Source organism: Aptenodytes forsteri, unplaced genomic scaffold (genome assembly GCF_000699145.1).
Source record: "Aptenodytes forsteri isolate BGI_AS27 unplaced genomic scaffold, ASM69914v1 Scaffold7, whole genome shotgun sequence".
NCBI classification, from domain to species: domain Eukaryota; kingdom Metazoa; phylum Chordata; class Aves; order Sphenisciformes; family Spheniscidae; genus Aptenodytes; species Aptenodytes forsteri.
In genome coordinates this window covers 3022814-3032259 of record NW_008795919.1, presented here as the reverse complement: position 1 = coordinate 3032259, position 9446 = coordinate 3022814, and the positions used below count along the sequence as shown (strand labels likewise).

Sequence of the window (9446 nt, the reverse complement as noted above, 5' to 3'; positions counted from 1 at the left end):
CGGTTATCGCCCGCCGGAGCCCGGGGAAGCGCACGGGGCTGGAGCTATTTACAGCAGCGGAGGAAAAAAGAGCGCCCGAGGCTCCGGGGCATGTGCGCGGCGTGAAGCCGTGCTGCCGGGCCCGCCGTGGGAGGGAGCCCGGCCTCCCGCCCGCACGGGGGTGGATGGATGACACACGCTGCTTGGCTGCTGCCGCTGCTGGTTTTCTCTTGCGTTTTTCCTCCGCGAGCCCTGTGTGGGCCGCTCCTAATTAGCGTCATAACTAGAGCAGAGGGTGCGGGTGGGCAGGGTGAGAACATACGTACCCTGCGGAGGGAGAGAGGACGAGGAGAGAGGAGCCAGGATTCGGGCTCGGTCCGTTAGCGTCGGCTCATGGCGACGCTGGTTAATCTTTTCAGCGCTGAGCACCAGCTCTGCCGGGGAGCCGCGGGCTTTCCTCAGCCGGCTGTGCGGTGTTGACCTCTCTGCTGCTGAGGCTCTGGTCTCCGGGTCCCCCGCCGCAGGGAGGGGGTTTCTCCGTCAGCGCGCGCGGACCGCTCCGAGTTTTGAAATCCAAGGGTAAAACACAGCGGGGGCGAGGGGGAAGGACAGCCAGGGCTGAGAAGGCCGTGCCCAGCGGATCAGGAAAACTGCCTGCCGTCTGTGAGTCGGGAGATGCCGCCCGGCCCTGGGAGGGGCTGCTGCCAGCTCTCCTCAGCTGGAAGAGGAGTCGTCCTGATACGGAGACCTTTGCGGCGAGGTGCAAATTGAAAACGAAAGGATGCTTTTCCTCAGCGCGGAGCTGCGGGTGGCAGCCTCTGCCGAGAACAAGTTCCTACCCGGTCCAGGTTGATGACTCCTAAAATCCCCCAAACTGTTACTTCTTAAAATTAAGCGTAGTTGCTGTTTCTCTTTCTCTAGGGTTTGCTGAGACTGAGCGGGGAGAAAAGTCACGATGAAGAACCAAGGCGGGGAGACCAAAGCAGCCCCGCGGCCTGCTAGCTCTTCCAAAATGAGCAGCGGTCTGGCGCTGGAGGAAGGCGACTCGCCGGAGGCCGCAGCACCCCTGGAAGGTGGGGATCCCCCGGGGCCTGGGGTGCGCCGCTCCCTGCCCGCGGCCGATGGCGATGCTGACAGCCCGAGCAGCGAGGCGCAGGAGGCGCGTGAGGGTGGGTTTCGGGCCTGGGAAGAGTCAGGCTGGTGCTTTCTCTGTATGAGGGTGGGCCGCTGTATCCAGCTCTTCTGACTTGTGTAAGAGCAGCTGTGATTTCCGGGGCAGAAAATCCTGGTTTCTTCCTTCTTCTGCGTGTGTACAGTTCTGAAGTAGTTACCGCTCCCTGACCGAAGCGTGGAGTTGATTCTCGCCTGAAAACGATGGGTGGTTTATCGTTGCTTAGACCTTAAGGGTCCCATTCAGAAAATGTCAGACGACTCTTTCCTTGGGGCAGCGTTACGTTGAGTGACCTGCCCTGTTACTGGCGCTTCATAAAAACAACTCTCTGGAAGACGAAAACCAGGTCTAATCGAGTAGGTGCTTGGTTAAAATTAACCCTGCCTCGTATTCTGATGCCTAGTAAATGTGGGACGTAGCAAATGCACAGCGAGTAGAGTTATAGTTTAATAACCAGCTGCTCTAAGTCCCTCGTTTGGAGGAACTTTGGAAGCAAAGACGCGTACCGAAGGATGTGCTGCCTGCTCTTTCCCCGAGTGTCTGCTGTTGGGGACAAGATACGTTTGATCTGAGACAGTACAGCTGCTCTTACGTGTGAGGAGAGCGGCTCACCCAGGTTCAAAAATCTATTGTAATGTAAAAAAGCCTGGCTCTGGGGATATTAGCAGGCAGTTCCTGTGAGGGAAAGCTCACGCACAACCTGCTTTCGTTGAAGGATGGTGGGGAGGGGGGGTGGAATTTTTGCTCTTGACAGATGTCAGGGGCTCGGTCATGCTCTCGTGATCAAAAGAGAGGCTGTTAGGAATGCACCTCCATTGTCAGGGCAGCTGGCTGGAGACACAGCCGGAACAAAGCGGCTTATGTTGGTGGAAGTTCAGCCAGCCCTGGTGCAGTGGGGTGCTCGGGAAACCTTCCCTTTGCCGTGTGTTTATAGAGACCAGAGAATGGACGGTGTGGGGGAAGTCTCATGCTTTTGTGTTCCCGTCTCCCACAGCTCCTCCTGCGCAGGAGGACACCAAGTCCTCCCGGCCTGCCGTGCGTGACGTCTCCGAAGAGCTAAGCAGACAGCTTGAGGACATCTTGAACACATACTGTGTGGATGCCAGCCAGGAGGGTCCAGGCGAGGACGGCGGGCAGAGTGAGCCCGCGGAGCCGGAAGAAGCCGAGAAGTGTCGTAGCGAGTCCCCGAGGAACGGTGACCAGGAGTCGGGCGGCCCCGAGATGAACGGGGAGAAGGAAAGCACGAAGGGGACTGAAGAGTTTCGACCCGGCGAGGAGTGTGGGGAGCGGGATCAGAAGAAGGCTCAGGAAAAGAAGAAAGCTAAGGGCCTAGGTAAGAAGTTCCCTGCTCTGGTTGTGCTGCCAGCCTGAGAACTTCGGTGCAGACATCGATTTTATACCGCACTAATTGCCCTCAGTGAAATAAGCGCCTTGGGCGTGAGATGCGCGGCGGTATTTGGAAACGATAGGGTGTCTTGTTTTGTGGTACGTGAGGAAACGTACCGAGTGTTGCAAAGGCCCTGACTGCTCCTGGCTGCTGCTGCAGCCTCTGAACTCTGTGGATTTCTCTTCTGCCGGACACAACTCTCTCTGGCCAGCTCAGTGGTGGTTTCCCGCTCTGAAAACCAGGTCTCTCCCCAGCTGCTTCAGTTGTTCACCCACTGTATGCGGTGAAATCTCTGGGGCAGAGCCCTGAGGAGGCACTGGAGATGGTAGCTCTGGCCCAGGGCAGGCACGGCTGTGAGACGCGGTTTGTCTCTCCTGTCTTTGCCCTTATGAGCCAGAACTCCGTGTAAGTGATTTTATTTGACTTTATTTATTTATTTTAATTCTGTGTCTCGTTCCAGGCAAAGAAATCACTTTGCTGATGCAGACGCTGAACACCCTGAGCACGCCAGAGGAGAAGCTAGCAGCACTGTGCAAGAAATACGCTGAGCTGGTGAGTGCTTATTTCTTCGTTCCGGGCTCTGGGGCCGGGGGAGGACGACACCGCAGCAGTGAGCGGCACGGGAGCTGCTTGACGAGGCAGAAGGTGGCTGTAGATTTATTTATTTTTTTTTTTCTTGATGTCAAGAGGGACAGCCCAGGAACGTACGCGTAGCTTTGCGGTGTATGTTCTGGGATCCCTGCGGTGCTGGATATCCAAATATCAGAGGACAGGTGTCGCTTGGTCCAGCCAGGCGTTGTTGTTTGCAGAAGCGTAAGCACGGACGGGGGTTTTTTTTGGCAAACCTGCGTGTAAGAGGACTTCAGATCTGTTTTCTCTCTGCTCCTCTAACGTGGAAGCTGCATCTCTTGCCCATCCTGTCCCAGGAGTGTGCTGGGGCCGAGTCTGTTCCGCTGAGCCTGCGTGTCCTGATCTCTCTGCAGGCAGGGCTGAGCTGTGAGTTGGCAGGCCCAGCTGCGACAGAGGACCGCACGGATACGTCTCCGGTCTCCACCACCCAGTCACTGCATTTCTGTTGATAATTTCCTAGCAAGAAACGTGCGTTTGGCAGAGTCCCCATGCTGCTACGTGTGCGCATTCAGCCGTACAACGCACGCAAAGTCTGATGCCACGTTTAACCAGAGCTAGGAGTTCCAGGCACGGCTCTAGTTCTGTGCGTGGATCCAGTGCAGAGCAGAGGTGTGGGACTGTCTGTGCGTGTCCAAAGTGGACGTGTTCAGGTTTTCCCTGTGCTCAGAGCTCTGCTCCATTTGAGCAACATGCGTGTGGAGGTGCTGGATGAACGTGCAATTCTTTCGGATTCCAGCAGGACGCGAATTCAGGAAGGAGAAAGGCCCTGTCCAGGGCATCTTGGGCTCTGCGTCAGTCCTGCTCTGCTCAAAAGTGGCATCTTTTGTATTATAAACCTCTTGTCCTCCTCTCAGAGCAGGGAGAGCGCTGTTTCGATCCCCCTGTCCCCTCACAGGGGCATGGCATATTGCCCTGGTCTGTTTTGCTGCATCTGTGCCCTTTGCTCCCCCGTCCCAGCTGGAAGAGCACCGTAACTCCCAGAAACAGATGAAGATCTTGCAGAAGAAGCAGACGCAGCTGGTGCAAGAGAAGGACCACCTGCAGAGCGAGCACAGCAAGGCCATCCTGGCCCGCAGCAAGCTGGAGAGCCTGTGCCGCGAGCTCCAGAGACACAACCGCACCCTCAAGGCAAGTGTCTCCTGGGCACTCTTCCAGGAGCTGCTTCATCCCAAGCACTTGGATCACTTGCTGTGAGCCATTTTGGCAAAGTTACCTTTACCGGTGATTGCCCGCAGTCTCCTGTCCAGGGCAGTGCTTTAATTTTACTGTTAAGCCATCGTTATCCACCGTGCCTGAGTGTTATTTCAGGGTATGTTCACTGGAGAAAGGGAGGGGAAAGGCCCGAAGGGGGCTGTCAGGCAGCGGCCCAAAGTCCCTTCCTGATTGACATAAGCGATAGCGGGAGGCTGGGTGGCTTTGCTCACCTGCCCAGCACAGAGGATGACGTGTCCCTGCTGTCTCTGCCCTCCTCACACAGGAGGAAGGTGTCCAGCGTGCGCGGGAGGAAGAGGAGAAGCGGAAGGAGGTGACATCTCACTTCCAGGTGACGCTGAACGACATCCAGCTCCAGATGGAGCAGCACAACGAGAGGAACTCCAAGCTGCGCCAGGAGAACATGGAGCTGGCAGAGCAGCTCAAGAAGCTCATCGAGCAGTACGAGCTGCGGGAGGAGGTGGGTCAGGGTGGGAGACCTGGTGTGGGGCTGCTGTGGTACATCCATTCTGCCCAGTGAAGCGTGTTTCTGCTGCTGGAGGGGAGAAGGGGCCTTTGGGCTCTGGGATCTTCCTTTGCCCGGGCAGCAAGGACTGGGCTGAGTGTGTCGGTGACTGGTGGCGTTCCCTTGGCAGCACATCGATAAGGTGTTCAAACACAAGGACCTGCAGCAGCAGCTGGTGGACGCCAAGCTCCAGCAGGCGCAGGAAATGCTGAAGGAGGCAGAGGAGAGACACCAGCGGGAGAAGGACTTTGTAAGTCTTACAGCGATTCTCTAATGGTTGCGGGCACTTCGCTTTTTGCCTTGTCCCTCTGCGGAGGCTTGTTGCTGTTGGATCCCTGAGTGCAGAGCCCAGACCAGGTCAGGCCATCCCAGGCCTCCGGCGTGCCCAGCAGTGACCGCTCGCCCAGCGGCTTCAGGAGCAAGGCTGGAGCCCTGCTCTGCTCTTTGTGTTTCTCCCAGCCCGCTCCCATCTCCAGGCCAAGCGCCGGCCGCGCAGGGGCACGTTGAGAGCCTTCCCCGGTGGCAGCCAGGTAACTGCTTTTGCTCTTCCTTAGCTGCTGAAGGAAGCCGTGGAATCGCAGAGGATGTGTGAGCTGATGAAGCAGCAGGAGACCCATCTCAAGCAGCAGGTGAGTCACCCGGTCTGTGTGCTCAGCCTGGTTATTTGTTGGGGTTTTTTTTTTTTTCCTTCCTCCCTAAGCAGGGAACAACCCAAAGTTCCTTAATCTGGAAAACACAGGGGCAGGATTGCTCCTGGGTTTGGTATTGGCGAGCCTGTGTCAGCACGGTGTGAGCTGAGACTTCCTTCAGCAATTCTGCCTTCTGGGAGAAAGGGGCCTTGGTTTTTACCAGCGCATTTCCCAGTGCTGGGAGCGCTCGTGTGATCATACCTTGCTGAATCAAACCCAGCGAGTGCCTCCTGCCGAGGCCAGGAGATGTTTGCAGAACACATCTGAAGGTGTTTCCCTAGGAAAGAGTTTTTCCGCATTCCCCGGTACCTAACGTTGGCAGAGCAGCTCCGTGCTGCTAGTTTGTTTGCCATAAAGTCCAGTCGCAAGATAACTCGCTCGGTTCTTGGCTGACGTCTCCCCTCTCCTGGGGAAGGCTGTCAGGAGGTGCCGTGGGGAGCTGTAACCCTGTCTCTCCCCGCAGCTGGCTCTCTACACGGAGAAGTTTGAAGAATTCCAGAACACCCTTTCCAAAAGCAGTGAAGTGTTCACGACGTTTAAACAGGAGATGGAGAAGGTGGGTAACACTTTTGCCGCCCAGCAGAGCTTGCGTGGGCTGGAGGCGCTGCCTGCCTGTCTCTCCTCGATGCTTCTGCGAGCTGGAAGAGCCGCAGCTCTGTAGTTTTGTTTCGTTTTGCTGGTATTAAAACCAGCCGCGAGCCGGCTGCTCGTAGGAGATTGATACCATCCTTGCTGTGCCCCGCTTGTGTCGGAACAAGCGGCGCTACCCCCGTCTCGTGGTTTGTTGTCACCTGGTCAGCGTTTCCCAACGGAGAAGCTGACCGCACAGCGACACAAGGAGACGTTTCCCGGGACGGCAGACCCTCGCTGTCTGCGCTGGGATAGTGGGTGCCCCTTTGAGGACGTGTGAGATGTAACTGACTGCAGCGCTTTGCCTGTGGCTTATCTGTTCCCTTTCTGTCACCGTGATTCTGTAGATGACTAAGAAAATCAAGAAGCTGGAGAAAGAGACCACGATGTACCGCTCTCGCTGGGAGAGCAGCAACAAGGCCCTCTTGGAAATGGCTGAAGAGGTGAGGAGGCCCCGGCTGTTGTGTGCGGAGGCAGGCAGCTGGAGCGGCGCGGCGATGTGTTGCGTGGCGTTGGGCTGGAGATGAGGGATAGCAGGACAGCTCCTGCCTTACTGCAGGCAGGCTGGGGGCGGGGGGGGGGGGGGGGGGCGTGTCGTGATTTCCTTCCCTGTACACGGTGGTCGGAGCCCTCTGGCACGTGGCAGAAGTGCTGGTTAATTAGTGCGGAGGTGTGTGGAAGAAGTCAGACAGTCTCAGCGGCACTTGGCCCTTGCGGGGGCAAAGGAAGAAAGAAGCAGTGACGATAGCATCAGGTTCTTCGAATGCCAAATGTTTGCTTGGTCACAAGTATTTTCCCCTTGAGCTTCCCTTCGAGGTTTCATCTCTCTCTGCCCCCGGTGTGGTAGAGTCTGAGCTGCCTCTCTGTTTGCAGAAAACCCTTCGGGACAAAGAGTTAGAGGGGCTTCAGGTGAAAATCCAGCGCTTGGAGAAACTGTGCCGAGCCCTGCAAACGGAGCGCAACGACCTCAATAAGAAGGTGCAGGACCTGTGTGCCCACGCGCCCCGGGCAGACACGGACCTGTTGGAGCCTTTGAGGGACCCATCTCGGGACGGCTCCGAGGCGGCGGCGGGAGGTGCTCCGGCAGAGCAGCGCCTGGCTGAGGATTGCCTTCACTCAGGAAAGCCGACGCACAGCACGGATCCTGCGGAGAGCCTGGGAGAACTGAGCATAGGAGCCTTGGGGCAGAGTGGGACTGAGGAAGGCACTCAGGGCGCTGACTGAGCCCGTTGTGCGGTAGGCAGAGGTAGGGCGAGGGAGCGTAACGTGAATGTTTCCATAGACTCGATGCGATGCCCCTCTCCTGGTCCTTGGACAGGCGCGAGAGGACAGCCCTCCTGGGGATTTGAGATTTCCTAGCTTGGGCTTGTGGAGGGTTTTTAAAATTTTATATATATATATATATGATATATATATATGATATATAAAATATGTGCAGGGCAACGTACACTTTATATATGGATATAAATGAAAACTAGAATGACCCACCTCCCTGCGTGTGCGTGAATAACTAATATATGGAGACTCAACCGATCGTCCCTTTCACTAAAAGCCCTTGTCATTGGCAGGCTGCGACTCCCCTAAAATCTAGCGCAGCTCAGGAAAGCGGGTGCGTGGATCTGCCCCGGCACGCGGCGCTGGGACAGCTGGATGCGTCGCCGCCTCCACCTTCACAGCGACTCTCGCATCGAGTGAAAGCAAACGAGCTGAGCAGGGGAGAACCGAAGCGTTTCCCGGCGCTGGATTCTCCCTCCCTCCTCTGCGTCAGGCAGGAGGGAGCTCCGGGACTTGCTCTTGTTTTCTCTTGCCCTGGCTGGCAGCTCTCTCGTGTGTGAGCCGAGCGAACGAGGGCGAAAGAGGCCGTTCCCCCTCCTCTGTGTGGGTTTTGTGTATTGAACAGGGACAAAAAGAAGCAGAGAAACGGGGGGTGCCCGGTTCACCCAGGCCCCCCGCGGGGCCTTTGCTCTTCCCAGAACCTGCCGATGTCTCAATAGCCTTATGATTCACAGTTGCCTCTTTGCTATACGCACATGTGCACAAGTGTATTAAACAGTTAATCCAAAGGTCTAGTTCCCAAGTGTTTCGCACAAGCGCGTGTGATCAGTTGTGCAAGGGGATGGGGAGGTTCCGCCCGAGCTCCTCTGCCCCCTTGTCGGGACCTCCCCGGTCCATCCCTCGGTGCCGAGCCGGCGGTCTCGGAGGCGTCCACGGAGCTGGGGCTCCAGGAGGATAAAACCTGCATCTGCTCCGCGACCTGCTGCTCCTTAAGCCGCATCGCCGGGACCAGCACAAGGACCGTGCTGTGGGCTGGTCCCTTCCGCAGCGTCGGACCCCCGCGGGCCCTCCGGTCCCGCCGTGCTGGTGCTGTCACAGCCCCCCCCGCCCCTTTCTCCTGTCCCTCTCTGCTTTCTCAGAAGAGCCTCTCCCAAGTGCCGCTGTGTCTGGGAGGGTCCCTGCGGCCTCTGCCCACAGGGTGAAGCGCTCGCCCGAAGGACCCTGTTGTGCTGGGAGGGTGTTTACGGAGAGACGTGGGGCCTGCTGGCACAGGGCTTGGGGGATTTCTCCTTAGTTTCTCAAGACTCTCTCTTTTCGCTGTTCTTTTGGGAGACCTCTACTTGCTTGGAAACCTCCTTGCTGCAGCTTCTCTTTACGACAGACTTTATTTTCAGCATTGCCTTCCTTTTGCTTGAAGCTGAGGCGAGCTGGCCGGAGCCGTTCCTCGCAGCGGATGCGTTCAGCCCGACAGCTTTGGTTGCTTTTCCAGCACCGGCAGCTGCTCTTGCGTCTTCTCTCCGCAATTGTACGGTGCCCTCGCGAAGGACCTGCCTCGCTGCCGGGGGAGCAGCCCACGGGAGGTGCCTCCACGTCCTCCTTTCCTCCGTGGGGACTCCAGCGAGTTCAGGTCTAACGAACGTTGCCGGCTGCAGCACAGACGGGGTCTAACGAGTCTCCGCAGAGCCACAGTCTCGAACATCCACTGGGACGTGTTCCCCGGAGCTGAGCGTGGCTTTGTCTTCCGGCCCCTCGCTGTCAGCGTTGCTTCCTCCAGTGCAGGGACGCGCGGAAGGAGTCGGCAGGAGCAAGTGAACGTAGCTCTGGGCTGGTGGGAGCACCCCCTTCCCAGCAGCCGGGGTGAGCGAGGGCTGCGGCTGGGCTCTGGACTTCTCTTCCTGCTCTTTCAGTAAAAGAAAAACCTCTTAGAAAGTCACCACCACCCCCCTTCCCCCCCCCCCCCTTTTTCCC

At 57.5% G+C, this 9446-nt stretch overlaps 1 protein-coding gene across 2 annotated transcripts; it reads left to right on the top strand.

The window, feature by feature from the left end:
- The first annotated feature begins 905 nt into the window (after positions 1-905).
- TXLNA (taxilin alpha) lies at positions 906-8266 on the top strand. 2 transcript variants are annotated; one of them, XM_009284774.1, is made up of 11 exons: positions 906-1052; positions 2145-2483; positions 2998-3089; positions 4125-4295; positions 4645-4839; positions 5015-5134; positions 5439-5513; positions 6037-6129; positions 6551-6646; positions 7077-7439; positions 7772-8266. In XM_009284774.1, the coding sequence occupies exons 1-10, from the start codon at positions 935-937 to the stop codon at positions 7425-7427; spliced, it is 1650 nt and encodes a 549-aa protein (XP_009283049.1). In that variant the 5' UTR covers positions 906-934; the 3' UTR covers positions 7428-7439; positions 7772-8266. The 2 variants fall into 2 exon arrangements, with proteins under 2 accessions (XP_009283049.1, XP_009283048.1); XM_009284773.1 differs by having other exon boundaries at positions 7077-7449.
- The last annotated feature ends 1180 nt before the right edge of the window (positions 8267-9446 follow it).

Bases quoted from the DNA above. Each gene is read 5' to 3' on its own strand.
- TXLNA (XM_009284774.1), top strand. From the start codon at position 935: ATGAAGAACCAAGGCGGGGAGACCAAAGCAGCCCCGCGGCCTGCTAGC. The intron at 2,484-2,997 runs GTAAGAAGTTCC...GTCTCGTTCCAG, and splicing joins GAAGAAAGCTAAGGGCCTAG to GCAAAGAAATCACTTTGCTG. The intron at 6,130-6,550 runs GTGGGTAACACT...GTGATTCTGTAG, and splicing joins TTAAACAGGAGATGGAGAAG to ATGACTAAGAAAATCAAGAA.